We start from the raw sequence: 23,967 nt of genomic DNA on the forward strand, positions 1-23,967 counted from the left end.
CTGCAATGTCTGGGCTATAGCAGAAGTTAAATAAATGTTCATTGAATTAAATAAAGTTGGAAACTTCCATGACCTGTGGTTATAACTGCTAAGAAAAAAAAAACTTGTACATATGGTTTAATCTTATAAATTTAGAAATATTCAACTCCTTTTGTTTTTAACCTTGGGAACATTGATCTCTATTGTACTATATTAAAGTCACACTATTGATGTATCTTTAGTTCAGTTAACATTTTGTTGAGGCTATCCAGATAGGAATTACTCGTATAAATAAGAGGAGAATTCAACCTAGTATAATCAAGTTAGTTTTTGTAGGTGAATACAGTGGTACATCTAGTCCTAGATAAATAGGGGACTGCAGCAGGAAGATTAATTACATTGAGTCTGCAGTTTAAGGTCAACTTTGAACATAATTAAGGATAGCAAGGTTCCATCTGTTAAAAAATTATAGTAGATTAAATTCTCTAATCCACTTTGTCTATTTTTGTATAGATATAAAGCTTTAAAAGAGCAAAGACTGAAAGAAACAAAACTAGAGCATGGATTCGTGAATATCAAGGCATGTGGAACTCTAGAAATTCATGGTTCAGACCCTTCTGAATGGGAGGATCGTTCTTTTGACAACAGAGTGAAAGCTATAGAGGAATGTAAATCTGTGATAGAGAGTAATCGAATTAGCCGTGAAAGTTCCATGGATTTCTCAAAGGAGTCTCCAGACAAGCAGCAGGAGAGAGGCAGAAGCCAAAGTGGTATGGACTTGCAGGAAGAAGTGATTGTAAGACAGAGACCCAAGTCCTTGGAGGATCTCCATCAGAAAAAAGTAGGTCGAGCCAAAAGGGAAAGTCGGAGAATGAGAGAATTAGAGCAAGCTATATTTAGCTTAGAATTGCTGAAAGTTCGCTCTCTTGGTGGTGTGTCTCCTTCAGAGGAACGTAGATGGTCTTCAGAACTGGTGCCTGAAGGCCTGCAGTCTCCACAGGGTACACCTGATAGTGAGAGTTCACAAGGAAGCTTAGAACTTCTGACTTGTGAGGAGAGCCAACAGAGCAAACCAGAGTCCCTCATTTTAGATGAGGGAGAATTGAAGATTTCATCACCCAATGTATCTACTGATCCAAAATTCCATTCACAAGACAATGTCCTCAGTGCCTCAAGGGAGACTAGCTCTGCATTGTCTAGAAAAGGAGCATCTTGTGACTCAGAGCATTTGAAGAATGGCACTAAGGAAAAGCTGGTCTGTTGTTCTGAACCTATCACCTGTAAACCCCAGCTGAGAGACTCTTTTGTTTCAAGTAGTCTACCTACATTTTTTTATATTCCCCATCAAGAACCTCTAAAAACAAGTTCCCAACCAGACACAAGTATCCAAAGAAACAAACTGCTGGAAAGAGAAGCCGCTTTAGATATCAACAAGGAGGCCAAGAAGTGTCAGTTCTCAGGAGACCAAGTGATTGCTTTGAATACAGATGCTTCGTGTACTGTGCTTAAGAAGTTGGAAAAGCTGAATACTGAAAAGGAGAAAAGGCAAAAGCAGTTACAGCAGCAGAATGAAAAAGAAATGATGGAACAGATTCGTCAACAGACAGATATTTTAGAGAAGGAACGTAAAGCCTTCAAGACAGTTGAACAGGCACGCACTGAGGAATCTCTCTTGGTACCATCCTTTTATCAGCCAAGACAAAGAGTAGAGAGGCCATCTTCTCTGCATATCCAAAGTACCCCAAGTGAGGGAGAAGCTGGTGTACTAGGTTCCCCATCAGCAGTCACTAAAAGAGATACAGCTCTTGCCACAAAAGATAGTTCCTCCATTCATTTACCTCCAAAAGACCGACCTGTCACCCTCTTCTTCGAAAGAAAAGGAAGCCCATGCCAATCTAAGACTGCTAAGGAATTATCCAAGACAGAAATAGGCACCCAGCATGTTGCCTGTAAACTCACTAATAATCGCATTACAGAAAGAGAACACTTTAGGTCAACTCACTCTTATGGCCACAGACCTGATGACCCTTCCAGAGGGGGAAATTCAAGAGCCATTTTCTTCACACCAAAAGACAATATGATTATTCCACTGTAAGTAAAATTTATATTTTATATATTAAATAGGAAGTTTCCTAGGGTAGTTTGTTGAAGCACTTTTTTTGTGTGTTCCACTCTTGTCTATATGCATGCTACACTATCTAATCTGTAATTTTTCTCTGTGTAAAGTATGAGTAGTTATAGCCTAGGCATCTTTGAGTGTAGATAGCACGTTTCTTTTTTCTCTTCCTCATTAATTGAAAAGCATTTGTAAAGGACAGTATGGTGCTTGTCAATGTTTCAGGCATTCAGCATGTGCTGGTCGACGTAGAGCTATGAAGTGGAGTGATTCAATCTGGTTATTTTCAAGACTTTTCAGAACTTACCATGTTTTGTCACAGCCATTGGCCCTATATATATCTTTTATCATAAAATTTAAGTGTGTGATATAGTAATATTAGTTGTATAAAAGTTATCAACAGGTCTTTTTCATCTTTAGTACTGAAACTCACTCACTAAGCAGCTTTTTCTCCAGTTGCTGCTTTATAGGGTTTGTGCTGGGATTAAAAGCATGTGCCACCACTATCCAATTGTTAGAGGTTTTTTGTTTTGTTTTGTTTTTCTGTATTTTTGAAACAGTATCTTACCCTGTAGCCCACACTGGCCTGGAACTCACTATATGGACCAGGCTGATCATAAACTCATAGAAATCTGCCTGCCACCTGAAACTGCTAAAGCCATGTGCCACTATGCCCAAATCTATCTTATGTTTCTGAAGGTCAAACTGCTTTAGGCATCTATTTTAAGTGGGAATTGTTTTTTATTTTATAATTTAGGTGTTTCCTTTAAGTGAGGATAACCACAAGGAAAGAATTTTAACTCATGGCAAACATGAAAAGCTGTTTTCTGACTTAGGGTGTTTGTTATTTTTTTGGTGTTATTTTTGTTTTGTTTAATTCTGATGCTTGGAATCATACATCTTTATTAAGCTTCAGACTTAACACAGCTGGTACTCACTGAGTCATCTCCCCAGTCCAAGATAACTTCTTTTTAGTTTTTCAAGACAGGGTTTCTCTGTAGCTTTGGAGCCTGTCCTGGAATTAGCTCTTGTAGACCAGGCTGGCCTCGAACTCACAGAGATCTGCCTGCCTCTGCCTCCCGAGTGCTGGGATTAAAGGCGTGCGCCACCACTGCCCAGCTCCAAGATAACTTCTTATAACCCCTTATGAAAGTAAAATATTTCTTTTTTTAAAATATTTTAAATATTTGTTTATTTATTTATTTACTTATTATGTATACTGTGTTCTGCCTGTATGTCTGCCTGCAGGCCAGAACAGGACACCAGATCTCATTACAGATGGGTGTGAGCCACCATGTGGTTGCTGGGAATTGAACTCAGGACCTCCGGTAGAGCAGTCAGTGCTCTTAACCTCTGAGTCATCTCTTCAGCCCGAAAGTAAAATATTTCTAATGGAAAAGTGTCTAACTTATCAGCTAGTTTTATAAGTTATTGTCTGTTTTGAAGTAGTCTGATGCTAGTAGTTAAGTAATGATTCCCAAGGATTTTATAGTCTAAGGATGAATTTTAAAACCCATAATACTAATTAATCAATTAGTGCCACGAAAATCTAGATACTGTTCAAATTTTCTTCAGATTCTGACACTCTGTTTTTACATAGAATTTTAAACATGGCTCACAACCATCTAGAATGGTGCCCTCTTCTGGAGTGTAGCATATATAATAAATAAATAAATCTTTAGAAAAAAAGGATAGTAGATGAAAATTTAGAAGAGTTTAAGAAGTGATTTTTTTTCCTGACCAATGGGAACCATCCCAAAGTAAAGCAAGATCCTTATTACTATCATATAAAATGATTATATGAAAAGCCTGTTTAAAACAAGTATCCTAAGGATGTGAGAGATTTGGAATTTTTATTTTTTCATTAAATTCACTTTGGTTCTTTTTGTTTGTTTTGTTTTTCGGGACAGGATCTCTTTATGTAACAGCTCTGGCTATCCTAGAACTCACTTCATTGATCAGGTTCTCCTTGAGTTCATAGAGATCCACGTGCCTCTGCCTCAGGAGAGCTGGGATTAAAGGCATGTACCACCACTGCCTGGTTTGCCTTGGTTCTTAACTAGTTTTGTTGCTGTCTTTCTTAAACATAGCCTACCATAGTGTAATGTACCCAATGATTATCACCACAGTGACTAGGAACTCACCATGCACATAGATTCTTTTTTTTTAATAATTTATTTTATTTTGTGCACTGGTGTTTCCTGCATATATGTCTATGTGAGGGTGTTGGATCCTGGAATTATAGACAATTGTGAGCTGCTGTATGGGTGCTGGGAATTGAACCCAGGTCCCCTGGAAGAGAAGTCAGTGCTCTTAATTGCTGAACCATCCCTTCAGCCCCCCCCCATGTAGATTCTTGAATATAGTATAGTATTGATTATGTAAGAACAAGAAATCTAGGAACTTGAGAGGTAGTTCAGTGGATAAGAACATTTGTTGCACAAGCGTGAAGACATGAGTTTGGATCTCCAGCACCCACTTTAAAGCTGAGTGTGGCTGCACACATCTGTAGCCCTCATTTTGGGGGCCGAAAACATTGAGACCAGAGATATGAACATTACTGGAGAATACTGACCAGTCAGTGTGACCAAAAATGTAAGCTCCAGGTTCAGTGAGAGATCCTGTCTAATGATGACAAGGCGGATAATAACACAGCAGGACTTCCAGTGTTGTCCTCTGGTTTCCACAGGATAGCACACAGATGTGCAACTGCCTATTTACGTGCATGAGCACACGCCTGCATACAAAACTACACACACATGCACAGTTAAAGTCTATGAGGATGAAGAGACTATGAAGATTAACATAATAAATCCAATTTTGGAATTGACTGAGATATGGAATTACAGAATTTTCTAGGCTTTTTTGACTTGTCCTGTCCTGTTAAATTATAATTCATAGCTGGGTGTGATGGCACACACCTTTAATCCTGACACTCAGTAGACAGAGGCAGGCGGATTTCTGTGAGCTTAAGGGAAGCCTGATCTGCCTGAGTTCCAGTGTAGCTAGGGCTACATAGAGAGACAGTTTCAAAAAACAAAAGCAAACAAAATTCCTACTATACTTTAGGACTACTTCAATAGAATATCAGCTAGAAATTGAAATGTGACCCTGTTTATTTTATTTAAAGTGTGCACAGTGGAAATCCTCAAGTTCACAAACAAGATGAACCAGCTTGGAAACCTAAATTTGCAGGGCCGGGCCAACGAGAGGTAAGTATTGGATCTTGTTTATCTTTTAATTAAGATAGGTGTATCTTATTTTTGAGGTTACTATTCTTGTAGGTAGAACACCATATCTGCCTGTTTATTCCCAGGTGAATTTAGAGAAAGAAGCTATATAAACTTAAGCCTTTAATAACTAGGAAGGTTTGTACTAGGCAAGGAATGTTGCATAAAAATATAAATTGTATAAAAGAGAGAAATCACTAAGACAAAAAAGGACAGTTTGTTCAGGTGACTTTGGTGAGACCTGTGGCAGTGAAGGGTGACTTAGTTCATTATGGAGAATAGTGCAGACTTAGCTTCCATCGTTATCTGTTGTTCACAGTAATGTGTATGGATTCTCTTTGGTCGTCCCTGTTACTTCTGCTAACAAACAGGGCATGGTTGGGGTGGAGGGAAGTTTCCAGACTTTCATGAGCCCTCTTTCATTGGCATCTTCTCCCAAATTACAAAGACAAAACATTGTTGTGTTATTTGTTTTATCATTTGGTCAAGCAGGTTGCCAGACCGGCCCATAAAAAGAAAGCTCGAATGGCGCGGACGCGCTCCGATTTCTTGACTAGAGGTACTTTTCCCGATGGGGAGGGGGATACAGAGGAAGATGATTACGATGACATTATTGAGCCCCTTCTCTCCCTTGACCAAGCTTCTCACTCTGAGCTAGGGCCTGTATCCAGCCTGGGTCAGGCCTCTCACAGTGACTCCGAAATGGTAATTTTGCAGCAATAAGAAAATAAACAGCAAGCAGATCTCCAAGTAGTCTTTGCTAATCTAAAGCTAACCTTCACAGCTTTTTTCCATTTAATGGCTTGTACATGAGAAGCCTCAGTGAACACGGCAACAAAAGCTAAGTCTAATAGTACTCAAATAAGGGCACTTTAACTGTACATAGCAAGTGATAAATTACGCAGAAGTAGGATTTAAATTAGTACTGACATAGAAATGTTGATTATTATACCTTAAAGGGTCTAGAGTAGGAATCCTTAGTTTTTTTATTTTTGCTTTTGTAAAGGTCCAGATAATAAATATTGTAGACTTTGTATATCATAATCTCTGTTGCTTGCAGCTCTCTAACTTGACCACTACCATGTGAAAACAATCACAGACAAGATAAAAATGGACATGATTTTTCTAGTAAATATGCAGAACCAGGCAATGAACTGTGTTTGACTTCCTGGTCAGAGTTTATTGACTGGTATATAGAGTAAGATACCTTTTAAATAAATTTAGACTTTAACTGAAAGATTATTCACTTAAAAATTAGGGGTAGGGGAGCCTTTAAAGCTGCTACTCTCTCCTTTATGTTCAGTAATAGAAAAGATACATGTATTTTATAAATTTTAATTAGGTGTGGTGGAACACAATTATCTCAAGTTCAAGGCCAGCTTGAACTGTATTGTGAGACCATGTCTCCAAAAACCAAAAATTAAGATGGATGTGGTCGTGCATTTAGAAGGCTGAGGCATGAGAATTGCCATAGTTTATGCCAACACGAACTTACATAGTTGAAGGCCAGGCTAGACTAAAAAGTAAAACCCTGTCTTAAAAACACTAAAGGAAACAAGTATGTGCAAGCAAGGCCCAGACATCAGTAATTTAATGAACAAAATGTGTCATCCTGGAGCAACCCAACCAGGTGGAATGCTATGTATGGTGTGAATTTGTATTAATCAGAAATTATAACATTGGAGTTGAGTTTGATTTACTATGCTCATTTGACTTAAAATATAACTTTATTATTTTCTGAACCAAAGTAGGGTTAAACATGTTACATGTGTTATTGTATTTATAGATATCTTAGGGTAAAAAGTATCATTCTTGGGGTTCTGGAATAATGGCATAGTAGATAAAGTGCTTGCTGCTTGAGGCCCTGAGTTTAGACCCCTAGCCTCCATATAAAAAGTCAAGCATGTTGGTATGAGCCCTTAATCGCAAAGCTGAGAGGCAGAGATAGAAGAATCCTATGGTCTCTGTGGGGTACTCAGCTTTACCAAATGGCTATGCTTCAGTTTCAGTGAGAAACTCTGTCTTAAATAAAAACAAAACAAAACACCCCCCCCCACACACACAAACTGACCTCATATACCCAAACATATTTACTTATGCCTTTAATCCTAGCTCTTGGGTGGCAGAGGCCACCTTAGTCTATATACCAAATGTCAGGCCTTCCAGGGTTATATAGTGAGATCCTGTCTAGAAAAAGTAGAGTGATAGAGGAAAAGATGCACACACGCGCTCACACACACATTTTATTCTGATTGTTCTAGGAAATGAATAGCATAGAGACCCTAATCAATCTAATAGGAACTAAAAACATTATGACTGATGAAATAGTTTTTCATTTACCTAAATAAATTGACTCTCCAATCTTTAATAACTTCACTTTGGAAGATTTTCATGATGATCTTTGAGTCATTACTATTTGAGGTTTGAACTGTTATAAGATGTTTGAATTATGTTTAGTCCTAGTTAGTTAGAATTTCTCCAAATTTCTAAAATATTTTTATTGTATTTTTATCCCATGGAAGACTAGGCTCAGTTTTTAGTAGTAACATTGATATTCTGTACAGAGCAAAACAAAGACAAAAAAGAAGCATGACATGCTCCCTGTTAAAACAAAAATGAGTTATAAACATGAAGATTGTAGAAGTTGGAAATGAGCTGTACTCTTTTGCTAATGTGTATAAGTAGAGCTCAGATCTCTTGACTTTAGGATTAATAATTATTATAAAGGTGCCCTATATTTGAGTTATGTTTACTGAAATACACATATATATATATATATAATAATTAAACTGAAAATTTTATAGTGGAATAAACAAATCTTAATGAAAATACAACTTTATCTAGTTCATACAGATTTATTGTTTATAGAAGAACTTAGCATTTTATAACTGCTACTTTGTTCCTGAGAGTTTCTTTTGTAACAATCCTTAGTTCTTTCGGTGATAGAACATTATTCACACTGGGAACTCTTGCTGGGATGAACCAGGGAGTTAGGCTTTCTGCTTGGAGCTTTTGGCTCCTTTTGGTACTGTAGCCTCTGTTCACCTGCTTGACAGTCACTGCATGCCCGTAGTTGTAGAGCATCTTCTTGTACAGTATGTTAGTCACTCTAGCTTCTTACTATCCTGTTTATCCTGTTTTAGGAACAGGTGGTGGTGCTGGTTTCTAGTGGATGCTTGCATGAAGCAGCTTTGCTTTGTAGAATAAGCTAGTAGATACTTACTGGAATGGGGGTGTGGAGGGGAGGGGAGGAATGGTTTTAAAATGTATCTGTTGATCCTGAAAAATGTGTCATATTCTAATATTTTCTGAAACTGTGATGATGAATCTTACTGTTTATAAGGGAAATTTATTGCATCCTCAAAATGCACATTTTTTAAAAAGATAGATTTGAGTTTATTGGGCACATGAATTTCTTAAAACTTGATTTTCTCCTCCCGACAAAAAGATGTTATTACCAATATTTGCTAACCAAGAAACATTGCATTAATTTTTAGCAGAAATGGCTTTCTGCTCTTTTTAGCTGTAAAGTTACTGATCTTATAGGATTAAAAAACAATTGCAAATTGGTCATCTAAAGGAAATTTGAGATAAACATTACACTCTGTAAAGCTAAATTGTGGGTTATAGTTGATTTTAGATGATTTATCTTTTCTTGTTTTCTTAATTGATTTCCAATTAACATATTATTTTATACCAAAAGGAACTAAAGTAAAAATTCTAGTAAAAAAAAAAAAAGATGGTTAATTAGCAATCGCTGATGCTGTAGGGAAAGGTAGTCAGTAGTGACAGTTTCTTGCCTCTGTGACCGTCATGCTTTTTTTGTAAACCTTCTGTTTCAGACCGCCTTTTAAATACCCTGTGAACTCTTCTCCCTTGGTTTGTGTGTCTGTCACATTGGTATTTACCCAAGAAGATAAGAAGAGCATATTCTGCTGAACTACATTTTAAAGATGACTTTTTGTTTCCATGTTTAGTTTTTCAATATGTATTCTAGATGATAAATTAGTAAAGTTGTTTACTTTTCTTATCTGTGAGATTAGCATAGGAAACCTACATTTTTATGTATAACTTTTTTTCTGCTATTACCTAGATTTAAGGCACCTTAAAATGTATTTCTTGATCCTGAAAATGTGTCATATTCTAACACTTTCTGAAACTGTGATGATGAATCTTACCGTTTATAAAGGGGAATTTATTGCATCCTCAAAATACACATTTTTTTAAAAGGTAGATTTGAGTTTATTGGGCACATGAATTTCTAAAAACTTGATTTTCTCCTCCTCTTTTTAAGCTTGCTGTTGTGGCATAATTTCTTGCTAAGTTTTTAAGTTTTTTTCTTTCTTTAGGGAAGTTTTTTACAGCATATTCCCTAATGTAGTACATTTTGGTTGGTTAACTTCATTTTTTATTGTTTATAAAGTTATTCATTTCATCCAACTTTAAATATTTACAAATAAGTCTGGAACATAGTTTCTTATGATTTTTTTTTAAGGAAGCATTTTTTTTTTTTGAGTGATTACTTCCCTCCTCCTTGTTTTTAAGTCAGTGTCTCACAATAACCTGGCTGGACTGAAACTTGCTATAGTAGACTATGCTGGCCTGGGAATTCTAGGAATCCCTATATTAAATTATATGTTCTGAAAAAGAAAAGTCTGTTTTCTTAGTGCTGGTATTAAAGGCCTACACCACTACATCCAATTGTCTATTTCTTATTTTATAGATCTGTGATTATTTTTAATTTAGCTGTGTTCTAGATTGCCATAACTATAACAAAACTATCTAAAGTAACAGCAGATCATTGGCTCTGTTGCTTTGGTTCTATGAGGAGGTGGTACATCTTTGTGGTTGCCAAAAAAGGGAGGAAGGGGTGTACCTTTCCGAGCATGGCCCACTAACCTAGTTCTTCCCACTATGTTGCCTTCACATGAATTTATTAATGGGCTGATCTATTGATAAGGTCAGAGCCCTAATAATGTAGTCCCTTTGTACCTTCCACAAGCCTTATGTCTGAAAATTGTTGCAAAAACCTTTGAGAGCCACACCAATTCCAAACTATAGCACTAGTTCTTATCTAGATCATCTTTTCTAAAGTAGAATTTTTATTTATTATGTCTATTTTTAATTTTCTGTTTCATTGGTTTATGCTTTTATGTTTATATATGTAATACTTATAATTGGTGGAATTTTTTGTTTTCTTTGTTATCTAATATGATCAGTTTTGTAAATATGCCGCACATTATTTGATAAAAAGTATTCTGTTCAGAGTGTATAGTTTCAAAATATACCCTCAAAGCCTACCCTCTTTGTTATAGTGTCTTCAATGTCTTCATTATATTTTATATACTGATTTGTCTCAGGCTGAAAGCAGTAGGCTAAATCTTCTATTTCTTCATAATTGTGACTTTAGTATTTAAAGAAGCACTCTATCACATTTAATGCTTCTTATCTTTAGTTAGTGTTAATGTTTTTCTTTCCTTGTCTCTTTCATTTGCTTTATATACTTTTGCTTAGCCTTTTATTTTATCTTCACTTAAATGTTTTCCATTAAGTATAGTTGAGTCCTATTTGAATAAATTTGGAAATATTTTTCTTTCATAAATAAGTCAAATCTTTATTATTGATTTAATAGTTCAGTTATAACTTTTTATTTTTTACAGAACTATACCACAATATCCAACTTAGTCAATTTTCAATAAGTAATATCTAATTAATTAGCACCTGTGACGCAGCTATCAGTCATTTTGCTCTCCTCTTCTTATTTATGTCTGTTTTGAGAGCTTTTTTCTCTGTCAGAATGTAATTTAATAATATTTTGCTCTAAATCCCAATTTTGTATTCACCTTTGATCTAAATTTATTTGTTTAGATGAAACTTTTCTAGCAGGCAGTAGGTAGGAAGGACTTAAAGATACTCAATTATCTGACTTCTTTCTGTAGCCTGGATATTTGAGGAACCATATTAAATCTGTGATTCAGGAACTGTAGAAAAACCTCAGCGATTAAGAGCACTGGTTGTTCTTGTACCTGCATGGTGGTTTACAACCCTCCATAACCCCAGTTCTAGGATATTCTGCAGGTTTGCACATTGTGCATATAACATGCACACAAGCAAAACATTCATATATATAAAGTAAAACATTCATATACATAAAGTAAAATAAATCTAATTTTTAATTAATAAAATAAATCTGTGATTCAGATTTTATTGAAAATACTGTCTTATTGATATCTTTATGTAGTGTTGTCTATTGCCATTCCAAACCTTTTGTATTTGTGAATTATTTGATCTTTTAGTTTAGAAGTTCTCAGACTTCTCTTTTTCTGATGTAGGATATGATTTCAAGTTGATCATTAGAGATTAGTGATCCATTGTACCTATACTAGGCTCTTTCTGTAAATTCTTATCTTACCTTTGTCTTTTGAAAAGTTATCTTTATGATATTTATTAGCCAAGTTTCACTATTTTGTTTCTCTTGTTTAGGAACTTTAGATATTAGTGGGGGTTTTTGTTTTGTTTTGTTTTGTTGTAGGTTTTCCCCTTTTTCTTGCCTGTCTTGTTTTACCTCTGACAATTTTTGCTTTTTTATATTTGTTTTATATCTTATTATTTTCTCAATTAAAATTTTGTAGATTTCTTTCTTTCTTAGGTACCTTGTAAGTTATTTTTAAGTGAATTTTATCTGCTTTTATTAGTCACATTTGTTTGTTGATAGTTAATACATGTTTACTCAGTACCCACCCTTTCCTTTTTTTTAATTTATTTTTTTAAATGTTTCCTTTTTAAAATTTTTTTTAAGGATTGATTTATTTATTATGTATACAACATTCCTTCCATGTATGCTTGCACACCAGAAGAGGGCACCAAATCTCATTATAGATGACTGTGAGCCACCATGTGGTTGCTGGGAATTGAACTCTCTCGAAGAGCAGTCTGTGCTCTTAACCTCTGAGCCATCTCTCCAGCTCCCACCCACCCTTTACTTATCTTCCTCTGACCTCTTCCACCACCATTCCCACTTCCTACATTCCATGCCTTTTTGTTTGTAACTCGCTGATATTTAACCTGGACTGTAACTGGAGGTTTCTTTCCCACTCGTTAGTTCCCAAATAACCTCTCTGAGACTTAATAATAAGCCTGAGATAATTGGCCAAAAAGTTTTGTAAATAATATTAACTAGTTCTTACAACTTAACCCATTTCTGTTATTCTATATTTTACAACAAGACTTGTGGCCCGCATTACCTCATTTTTTTTTTCTTCTCCGGCAACTACTGGTGTCCCCCACCCCCCAGACTCCACCTTCTTTCTCCCTGTATCTCTGCTTGGATTGCTCACCTGGCTCTATTCTGCCTTGCTATTGGCCAAGTCAGCTTCTTTATTAACCAGTGGTAATAAAATATACTCACAGCACACAGACCATCTTTCTGGCCCCAAGTTTGAAACTATTTTGTGCACTACTGAAGACAATGACTGTCTTTTTTTTTAGAGCTTATCAGTTGGAAATGGTTCAGCATGGAGGGATTGGGCCCCATAAATGACCCTCATCTATGATAGGTTTACAGACCCAATGCAGGCAACTACTGCTTTGCAGTGGTAGGTGGCATGCCTTGAAGTAAGCATTTTACAGTCTTCTTCCTTATGGTTTGCTACTCCTTGTGTAATGTTCCTTGAACCTTAGATGGGATGTTGTAAATGTCCTGTTCAGGATTGAACTGTCAGCTATCATTTATTCTAAGCCTCTTGAGTGGCAAGGAGGCTTTCTAATCACCACTGTTCACTGCAAAGAGAAGCTTCTCTGATTAATGATGAGAATAGCATTTATCTATGGCAATAAATATTTAGAATGCAATTGAGTGTCTTAACTCACTCACCTCTGACCACAATCTTTTTTAAGACAGTTTTTTTTAAGATTTATTTATTCATTCATTCATTCATTCATTCATTTATTTATTTATTTATTTATTATGTATATAGGATTCTGCCTGTATGACAGAAGAGGGCACCGGATCTCATTATAGGTGGTGAGCCACCATGTGATTGCTGGGAATTGAACTCAGGATCTCTGGAAGAGCAGCAAGTGCTCTTAACCTCTGAGCCATCTCTCCAGCCCAAGACAGACTTTTTATTACATAGATAGATCTGGATTGTAACTTAATAGACCAGGCTGGCCTTAAACTCATAGAGATCCTCCTGCCTCTGTCTCCCAGTCATGGGTTCTTAACCAGGCTTACAGTACCAGATATGTACTCTCTCCCATGGAGCAAAAAGCTTTTGTAGTGTTAGAAGGTGCTGTGCATGCTGCTGAGGTAGCTACAGCATTAGAAGTCTTACTCAGCTGTGAACCCTAAGAACTACAGTGCCAGCTTCCAGACAAGATGTGCCCACTGGTGTAATACTGACACATATGTTATGGATTGTAATGACTGAGTTGTTTTGAGTCTTATTTTGGTTCTGACTTGATATGCATTTGCTTTATTATTGTAACTTTGTATAGGTGTTGTATGTTTTAATTGATTCATTTTATATATTTGTGTTGAACCCCCTCTCCATTTGTGTAACAAATAGTTTCGTTGTGGAAAGCTGTTCTTGTTTGGTGATTAAAGCAATGTTTTATTCCCTTTCTCTTTTAACTTTTTAGATTCTGGATTTTTAGCTTTCTCTTTATAACTCATTCTTCAAAGGGAATTTCTTCCCATCCTTTTGCAAATTTACTTCCCTCTAGAAGTAATTACTGTAACAGTTAGATTCTTTCCTTTATTTTCTGAGGCAGAAGTTTCACTCTGTAGCTAAGGCTGGTCAGGTTCACAGTTCTCCAGTCTTGACCTCCCCAGAACTGAGATTCCAAGTATGAGCTACTATACTCAGCTTCTTTTTATGATTTCCAACTCCAGGTATCCAGGTAGATCTTTTCTTTCTGATTGTTACTGATAAGCATAAGGCCGCTGTCAATTTTATACTTTGTGCTTCTTCAGGTTTTTTTTTTTAAGCTGAGTTTATTCTTGGCAAACGTTTATGGTGAAACTATAAGAATTTCTGGGATTATGTATCACTATCAACTTTTCTGTCTGGGTAATTTGAAGTTTGAGTACATTCTTATTTGCAGTTGTTTACTAGGTTTTATGTATTTTTTGTTCTACTTTAATAGTTTTTTGAGAATTCACTATATATTTAAACAACATGAGTTTATAGGTTGAATATCTTAAAGTATTACTTTTTCACCCTCTGGCAATTATACTTATTTGGGAATGTAAGGCCATTTTGTCTTGAGTTTTCTCTCCAGTTCTACAATTTTCCAATGGTAAACTTGTGCCATTATTTAAAATAGCATTTACCAGATATCAGAAATATAAGAGGGGACCAGGAGTGGCACACAGCTCTACTTCTAGCACTCAGGAAGCAGAAGCAGGTGGATCTCTGTGAGTTCCAGACCAGTCTGACTTATGTAGTAAGTTCCATGCCAGCAAGGGGTACATAGTGAGTCCCTAACTTAAAATAACGGGGCTGGTTCTAGGACAGCCAAGACTGTTACACAGAGAAAACAAAACAAAATAATGCAGCTGGAAAGATGGCTTAGTAGTTCTTGTATTGCTCTTGCAGGAAACTTATATTCAGTTCCCAACACCTTTGTCAAGCCTCTCACCACTGATTGTAAGTCCAGCTCCAGGAGCATCTCACACATTCCCAGACACTGCACTCACCCCACAAACCAACACTCTCACACAAAAAAACAACTGAAAAGTATGTATACAGGCATCTTCTAGGGTTAGCACCAACAGTGGCTTGGTGGGTGTGGTTTTTCATATAAGAGGCCTTAGAGGATGACCCCAATGTGGTAGAGCCCACCTCTTCAGAAGGATTTACTACATCAGCTGTCATTGGCCCAGTTGGATCAGAGTCTACCTTGATAAAAAAAAAATCTCTAGGCAGTTTAAATTCTTTCAGTTCATGCCACCATTTTAGGCCACCTTATCTTCTTTCTTCTTCTGCAGAGAAGGAAAAATATTTAGGTTTATTATTCATATATTAGAAGAAAAGGCCTGATATTCAAAGTTTTGCTCTGCTCTGGTCTGATTTCCTAGCACAAAATTCATGTTTCTCTGGATCCTCCTAGAGCCATGGAGCAGAGTCACCATACCACTACTGAATTGCCGTATAGCCGTCTTTCTTTAGAAACAGCAAAGTCTCAGCCTTCCAAGTACCCTCTGTACTTTGGTGTTTGCGTGTGTCACGCACATTGGTGCTTGTGTGCCTTGAGTGGAGCATAACCATTAACTGTAGGTGTTGATCTTCAGTTGTGGTCTACATTAAATTTTGTGAGAGAGATCTTTAATTGGGGTTGAAATTCACTGATTTGTGGGGCTTGCTGGCTAGCAAGCACCAGCAATCAGCCAGTTGCTCCCTTTCCAGTGTACACCACTCTGTCTGGTGTGTCATCATCGTCGTCGTCGTCATCAGTTGTTTGGGTTCTGGAGCTAGAGCTCAGGTCCTCATGCTTGCTCGGAAAGCACTTTATGGATTGAGGATCTCTCAAGTCTATAATTTCTTTTTTCTTTTTTTTCCTCTTTTCTTTCAGTGTCTACATCTTATAACCAGTCATCTTCAGTTCTGTTCTATAGCTATGCCAGCGTGCATATTCTGTATCCCAAGCAAGGCTAAACAGTAAACTTGTAGATTAGCAGTATATATGAATTTGAACCAAAAATAAAGTCTACACATTATTTTTCCGAGAAAAAAATTATGTATACACACACACACGTGCGTGCGCGTGTGCACGCACCGAGATAAATGCCCATGCAATTCTAGAGTTAGACTGACATTTGAGTTTAAAGTTCTTTTGAGAAACATAGTTATATAGGTAGTGAATATATTCTTTTAAGTCACATATCAAGTGCTACATCTTTTATCTTTAAAATTGTATGATTGGATGCTATTGACTAGATAATTGATTTATTACTATTATTTATTAAAATTATTCATGAATGAGGTCTAGTACATACAAAGACCTTTACAGATCTTCATTGGGCAGTTTATTCTTTTGAGGGATATGTACAAAACTATGAAACATGATTCAATTGTCAAGATTTCTGTAATATTAACAATTTTCTCATGTTTCTACTCAAGTTGCGCTCACACTACTCTCAAGAAACAACCACTCACTATTCTAGAACTTCATAGAAATATCATTACATAGTATATGACAGGAAAAAAATCTTTTTTAAAACTGATCTTGATGTTTCATCTCTGGAATTTTGACTCTTTTACATCAATTTTTGCTTTCCATTTCTCTTTTTCATCATGTAGAGTACAATTATGATTGCTATTTTAATATCCTTCTAATTGAAAAGCTTTTCAGTCAGTGTAAATGGCTTGATTTTTCTTGTTCTGGATCATATATTCCTACTTCTTTATATTTCTTTTTATAATTGAATTTTTTTCTGGTTAGTTGAAGTATCTTTCTCCCAATTAGTATTCTATATACTATGGTTTTCTGGTAATGTTCTAGAGCTTTGTTCTGGAAACTGTTTGGTTTTTTTTCTCAGGCCTTTCAAAATCAGTAGACCCAATCAGTACTCATTGGAGGGTAATTATTCTTGACTACTGAGGCACGTTCATCTGTGTACTTAGCAGCCTGTGCAGCATAGAGTTCAGTTCCCGGCTCTTGAGCCCTGACATCATTACTAACTTTATCTTTAATCATTTCAGGCTTTTCTATCCTTGGTCTTGGGTTGTTTTCACATATAATAGTGTTGGTTATTACTAATCCAAAAATGAAAAGGGAACCTTTTCTAGATCTCTAGATTTCTTCTATTATTCATCTCTGTTATTTGCTCACTAGTTACTTTGGTTGCCATGAACGTTTATCCTCATATGTTAGCTAAAGGAGTCTAGCAAATTTCCCCTGGGTCTCCCTCTCTGTGTCACAGCACAGAGGTTAGTAGTGATACCCTGAGGTAGTAAGCGGAGGCAGGTATAAGTTACCTTCTTTTGTTTCTTACCACTTGTCTTCAAAACTATTTTCTGTCTGTTTTTATGCCTTAGATGCGGATTTACTGCATTCTATATTAGCCACAGACATCTGTCTTTAACAACTCTGGTTATTTTCTGTTTCTGTGCCATAGTCAAGCATATCAAAAGGCTAAGGGATATTTTAACAGATGAAATACAAGAATATTACTTGAATAAGTAACAAGAATTCTCAGAACTGAATTGTCCTTAGAGGAGTACATTAATTGCTAAATGAAATTGAAGTCCTTGTTTGATAACATAGTTGTTTATAATTTAGAACATCGGTGATCATTTGGTTTTTATTCAGTGTGGCCTAGCTTTTTTTGTTTGTTCGTTTGTTTGTTTGTTTTTTCAAGACAGAGTTTCTCTGTAGCTTTGGAACCTGTCCTGGAGCTAGCTCTCGTAGACCATGCTGGCCTCGAACTCACAGAGATCCACCTGCCTCTTCCTTCCTAGTGCTGGGATTAAAGGCGTGCGCCACCACCGCCTGGCCAGCCTAGCTTTTTAAACTTTGAATGGATGTAACAATAATCTCTAACCTGTAAAAAGGATCCCTTAAGCCACAAATAAAAAGAGGTGTAGAAAAATAATATTCTGTGTTATCTTCTTTCTCAGCCTCATATTCTTTTAAATTTGTCTTTGAATGGTCTTGACCATTTTCCTAACTTATCAGATGAGAGTCTTGCTAAATTGCCAGGAAATGTGAACTGACGGTTTGCTGAGTTGTAATTCAGTCATACTATTATGTGTTTACTTGGCTTTAAGTCTATCTCATGTGTAATTCCTACAGACATCACAACGATTTTCTTCAGTTGATGAGCAATCAAAGCTCCATAAGGCTATGTCTCAAGGAGAGATTACAAAATTGGCAGTAAGACAGAAGTCTTCAGATTTGGACATAAGGTATGTTTATAAAAAATAATAGGAATAACTAATTTCAATGATTTTATTTAATAATTTATATACTGAGTTTTTAATTAAAGCTATTTGCTTTTTTTTAAAAAGAAGCAATTTACAATCTAGTTCCTTTATTTCTCTTTGTATACTAAGCCATGAATTCATAGGACATGGGCTCCAGGAACTAACCTTTCTGTTAGTTCTCATACATTATGACATTATATTTCTCTTAGTAGAGCAGGCTGGTGGCTGGTGCTTCAGTTGGCTTCCTTTTTTTTTTTTTTTCCTGATCATTTTCCTTCATCTGTTTCAAGAAGCTTTTTTCAGGAGTGCTTAGTAGATTCAATCCTCATATCAACTCTCTTTGCAAGAATCTAGCCCTTATCTTGTTTACAGTGATGCCCTTGGCATGCTAGATCCACGGCAACCTTGTAAGGCATTTCTTTTTGAACAGTGCTCACTCCCTTGTTGTTTACATTATTACCCTCCATGTTCTTTAAAGAAAGGTCTAGAGAACACAGAGCAGGTGCTGCTCCTCTTCCCCTCTGTGTTTGTCATTTTGATGTGTCACTGGAATATGGCTGCCATGGCCCAAAGGCTTTTACTTTAATTTTTAGGAAATGAGTAATTCCATTGCCAAGTACATAATAGTATATACTGAGCTTTATCTTGTGTGGGTAGCAGTGTATTTTGGGGGAGATTTCTTAATCATTATATAACTTACAATAATATATTGTAAAAGAAAAGAGATTAAATAGGATGAGATTGCTATCTTCTATCTTTGAACTTGTAATATATTCTGCACTAAGTGCTTTAGGAAAATACTTTCAAAAAATAATTTTCTTCTCTGTAAAAGTGCTTATGGGGAGCTAAGGTGAAGCTGCAACAAGTTCGCTCAGGAAGAATGAGGATTTGAATTAAAATATATACCCATACTGGGCAGTGGTGGTGGTGTACTCCTTTAATCCCAGCACTTGGGAGGCAGAAGCAGGCAGATCTCTGTGAGTTCTGGTCTACAGAGTAAGTGCAGGGACAGACTCCAAAGCTGCACAGAAAAATCCTGTCTCAAAAATAAACAAAAATACACACCTTACCAAAAAAAGAAAAAAGAAAAAAAAAGTCTGGGGCTGAAGAGATGGCTTAGCAGTTATTAGCACTTACTGCTTTTGCAAAGGACTGGTGTTCAGTTCTCAGTGCCTACAACGCTGTTCCACAGTTGTTTTGCTTCAGTTCCAGAGAATCAGTTGCCCTCTTCTGGCCTCCAAGGACAGTAGACAATCTGGTAATACACATACATAAATTGCAGGCCTTTAAAATACTCATACACTTTATATATATGTGCTTGATCATTGTCACAGCAGTAGCCTTGTACTATGGAGAGATTAGAGATAGAAACATCACCGGGACTTGCTAGTCTCTAGACTAGGCTCTAGGTTCAAGGAATAAGACAGAGAAATGTAGAGCAAGACACCTGAAATCCTCCTTTGGCCTCTGGTACACATAGGAATATTCATTGGCATGGACAGGTAGATGCATACACCCAAACACACACACAAAGAGAGAGCTCATGGGATTTTTATTTTTAAATAAATACCTTTAAAAATATTATATAAGCATTTGGGCCCTTAGTGAAGATGTCATGTATGTTTAAAAAATGTTTTTGAAAAAAAAAGTTTTTGTAGACCACTTTTTATAGACTGTAGAGGAATTTACAAGGAACTTAAAATAAAAAAGATTATGCCACAAATCAGAATTGAAAAAGAAGATACAATAGACTAAAGGACATATAATTAAAGGTAGTTAAGTATATAAATTTAATTTCCATTTTATTTGCCCTACTTTAACCTAACCCACAAAGGATGAAACAAAACAGACAAAAATCAAACACACAAATGTCTTAATAGTTGAGAAAAAGCAAATATTAACCAAGTAGGAAAACCTGAGAAAGGCACACCTTACAGGGTGGCAGCAAAAATCTGGTTTTAACTTCTATCTCAATCGGTTTTCTGAGCCTAAAATTTACTCAGGTGTAAAATACAAATAATAATGCCTTTTTATCTTTTTAACTGTGAAAATTAGATATAGGCTTTTTAACCTCATAGGCGCTGAAAATTTTCAACTTCAGTCTATATGTTCATTTACAAAGTAATACACTAATCAGCCCCCCCAGTACAAAATTAGAATACTTGTTGTGTCAGTATTTATGAACTATTATTATTTCATTGTTTTACATGAAAAAAAGAGGGTATCTGTCACTAAAAAGAGGCATTATAGTGTAACAAACTTCCCAACCTAGTGGCACAGACCTTTAACCCTAGTTTCTTGAAGGTGAGGCAGGATGAACACAAGTTCAAGGCTTGTCTGAGCTATAGAGTTTAAGGTCAGCCAGGGCATCTTGTGAGATGCTGTCAAAATGAGTTCTTCACTTCTGCCCTCATATCAACACTCAAAAGTTTTTTTATTTTAGAGCAGTTAGGATTTAGATTATATTTTTTAAGTTATTGATGTGCAACCTGAAATGTAATTAAAGTAATAACTATATAAGCACTCTGCACTATGCCCTTAGCAAATTTTCAAATGAGTAGTGTCTGTGGTTAATTATAGCAGACACCTCAATGTAAATAGAATCATTAAAACTTTCATAGTGTACTAGGGAGCAGACAGATTTAAAACTACTTTGAAATCATGATTTTAGTGAGTAAAAATTAAGATACATATGGACAAAGATTAGAAAGAAATTGCTAACGATATAAAGGAACTTTTTTTTTAGAGTTGTTAGTTATTTCTTTAAATGTGTTTTCTTTTTTGTAAGCTTCATATGAGATATAACAATGAAAAGATGAAGTTTGATATCAAGAAGCTTAAGCTGAAATCCTAGTTTCACTGTTTTGAGACATTTATTTTATCAAATGATTCTTTTTTATGGCTCTAGGAGGGCCATGTTGAATTCGCCTCATCTTCTTTCTTATGATTTATTTATCTTTTTTATTTTATGTGCATTGGTGTGAAGGTGTCAGATCCCCTGGAACTGGATTTTCAGACAGTTGTGAGCTGCCATGTGGGTGCTGGGAATTGAACCCGGGTCCTCTGGAAGAACAGTCAGTACTCTTAACCGCCGAGCCATTTCTCCAGCCCCTATCAAATGATTTTTTGTTTTTGTTTTGTTTTTCGAGACAGGGTTTCTCTGTAGGTTTGGAGCCTGTCCTGGAACTAGCTCTTGTAGATCAGATTGGCCTCGAACTCACAAAGATCCTCCTGCCTCTGCCTCCTGAGTGCTGGGATTAAAGGCTTTTGCCACCACCGCCTGGCCTATCAAATTATTTAATTTGTCAGGTTTTTGTATTTTATATTCAAGATGAGGAATTGGGATGTGTGGCTCAGTAGTAGTGTTGCCTAGCATATGTCCAACCAGGAGTTTGATACCTTGTACTGCTCTCCCAAATACACACCAAAATTAAAATAGATTACTACATAGGAAAAGTATATAAAGCTTAAGAGGATACCTGAATATTACTGGAACATCTGATTTCTGTCTTACCTTTATTTTGCTTTAAAAACAGACCCCAGAGAGCGAAGATGAGATTCTGGGCCAAAGGTAAACAAGGAGAGAAGAAGACTACTAGAGTAAAACCTGCTCCCCAGTCAGAGGTCTCGTCATTCTTTCCTGGCTCAGATGGGACATCGGCTAATCCCTTTTCAGATGGTAAAAATGGACAAAGAATGGAGCTTCTTTAATTTCTGTTACTCATTCTGAAAGTGTGCTGTGCCTTTTTCTTCATAACGACAATCTTCTTGGAATGATATTTTAATGAGATAGGACTAGTGTTGGCAAATGCTTCCTTTCTTAGTAAAGCAAGGCATACTCTACTTGTATGAGAAGCTCCAAGAATACCTGGTTTAGAACAGTGAAGCAAACCACTTCAGTGATGATGAGTCTTGGACTAGCCTTTGTTTTCTTTTTTTGGTAATGCTGGGGTTTGAACCCACAGCCTTGTGCATGCCGATGAGCTGCATCCCCAGCCCTAATCATTGTTTTCTAAATTGTAAAGATTTAACCTAGATTCACTTATATCATAAATACAGAATACCCTTAGTAATTCATAGCATTAGCTCACAGCACCCATTGAGTGCTATGTAAAACCATAATAAATGTGTTATATATATTAAATCTATTGATTTTTCAGAATAGTTTTTCTGGTTTTGCTATGCTTATTATTCTTGGTTTGTAGTTGTGAACACCAAAGTACAAGTTGTTATCTATTTACACATATTGAAATGAGACGATTTGGATTTGAGTCAAAGCATTCGAACTCTAGAATTATTGCTTTTGTTGTTGTTGTTGCTATTGTTTTGTTTTTCTTGTGGTTTTTTGTTTTGTTTTTAGGATAATTTCTCTCTGTAGCTTTGACTATATAGATTAGAACTATATAGATCAGGATGGTTTTGAACTCAACAGAGATCTTCCTCTTCCTCTTTTGGATGCTGGGATTAAAGGAATGCACTACCACACTCAGAAAGAATCACATTTTTTTTTTTAAAAAAAGAAGTCTTACACTGTAACCTAGGTGGCCTTGAATTTGAGACAGTCCTGACTCCAGCTTGGCACAGAGTTCCCATTCTTAGCCATTGTAATACCTGTCAGATATTTACCATGTTAGTTACCTTACTCATTGCTATGGCAAAATACCTTACCAAATCAATTCTTAAAATGAAGGATCTTCAGCCTGTTCTACAGAGAGAGCTCCAGGACAGCCAAATTCTGTGGTTTTTCTAATCCTGACTCTGTTTGGGAAAACTTCATTGCCCCCGTTGCATTACTCAAGTGTTCATTTTCTTAATATCATTATAAACTTATCATTTTCAGTTATTATATTCTAATATAATTCCTTTCAAGAGGAGTGATAAGGCTTATTAACTAAAAATATACATTATAAGCAGATGTCATTTATATAAGAGCAAAGCAAGCCAGATAAGCTACTACTTGATTCTCTAACAAGTTGTTAACTATTAACAGGCAGTATTGTTGATGGGTTCATGAATTTAGACTGTAATAAAAGTTATAATTATCAAATTCTCCTTGTTAGTTGGTTAGACTTACATTTAACTGGATGCTCCTTCAAACAAGTATAACAAAGTTACAACTGGATGAGCAGCATTTAATATGCTAGTTTGTTGCATATTCTTTTTATTCATCTTTGGTACTAAGTGTTTTTACAGTAAGGATGAAGATGTTCAATTTTTTTTTTTTAACTAACTATATCTTTTTACTTAACCTGTTTTGAATTGTAGAATTAACTCAGTATCACCCAACACCTCCTTTGAGCCCAGAACTGCCTGGGAGTTGCCGAAAAGAGTTCAAAGAGAATAAGGAGCCTTCTCCAAAAGCAAAGCGCAAAAGAGGTGTGAAAATCAGCAACGTGGCCTTGGATTCTATGCATTGGCAAAATGACTCTGTCCAAATCATAACAAGTGCCAGTGATTTAAAAAGTATGGATGAATTTCTTCTGAAAAAGGTACACTTTGCTTGCTGAGTTAGCCTTCGAGCAGATTTGACTTAAGAATACTTGTGTATACAGGATATGTTGTTGTGAAAAGACGGGTTAAAATTTCTTTAATAACTCAGGCATTGAGGTTTAGATAATAGGAAATACACAGACAGGATTTAAAGTTTTAGTCTCCATTGTGATTTCATAATTGTCATATATGAAGATGAAGCTTATTGCATATTTGTAGTTGT

At 36.0% G+C, this 23,967-nt stretch overlaps 1 protein-coding gene and 1 long non-coding RNA gene across 16 annotated transcripts in view; one reads left to right on the top strand and one right to left on the bottom strand.

Moving 5' to 3' along the window:
• The window catches only part of Myo9a (myosin IXA), a 187,762-nt gene that overhangs the window by 124,649 nt on the left and 39,146 nt on the right, over positions 1-23,967 (top strand). For 6 of the 11 annotated variants that reach the window (XM_085689177.2, XM_085689184.2, XM_085689176.2 and 3 more), the window contains 6 exons: positions 493-2,070; positions 5,226-5,307; positions 5,815-6,030; positions 18,124-18,236; positions 21,791-21,933; positions 23,520-23,743. In XM_085689177.2, coding sequence (XP_085545303.2) covers positions 493-2,070; positions 5,226-5,307; positions 5,815-6,030; positions 18,124-18,236; positions 21,791-21,933; positions 23,520-23,743 — 2,356 coding nt within the window. The remainder of the gene's footprint in view (positions 1-492; positions 2,071-5,225; positions 5,308-5,814; positions 6,031-18,123; positions 18,237-21,790; positions 21,934-23,519; positions 23,744-23,967) is intronic. The other 5 variants (XM_085689185.2, XM_085689186.2, XM_085689187.2 and 2 more) reach the window with 2 other exon arrangements.
• Positions 1-23,967, bottom strand: part of LOC125393359 (uncharacterized) — a 122,870-nt gene that overhangs the window by 39,600 nt on the left and 59,303 nt on the right. For all 5 annotated transcript variants that reach the window (XR_007229788.3, XR_015001740.2, XR_015001741.2 and 2 more), the window contains exon 2: positions 19,392-19,509. This is a non-coding gene — a long non-coding RNA (uncharacterized LOC125393359). The remainder of the gene's footprint in view (positions 1-19,391; positions 19,510-23,967) is intronic.

The sequence above is a fragment of the Myodes glareolus genome, chromosome 4 (assembly GCF_982192425.1).
Source record: "Myodes glareolus chromosome 4, mMyoGla1.1, whole genome shotgun sequence".
Classification (NCBI taxonomy): Eukaryota; Metazoa; Chordata; class Mammalia; order Rodentia; family Cricetidae; genus Myodes; species Myodes glareolus.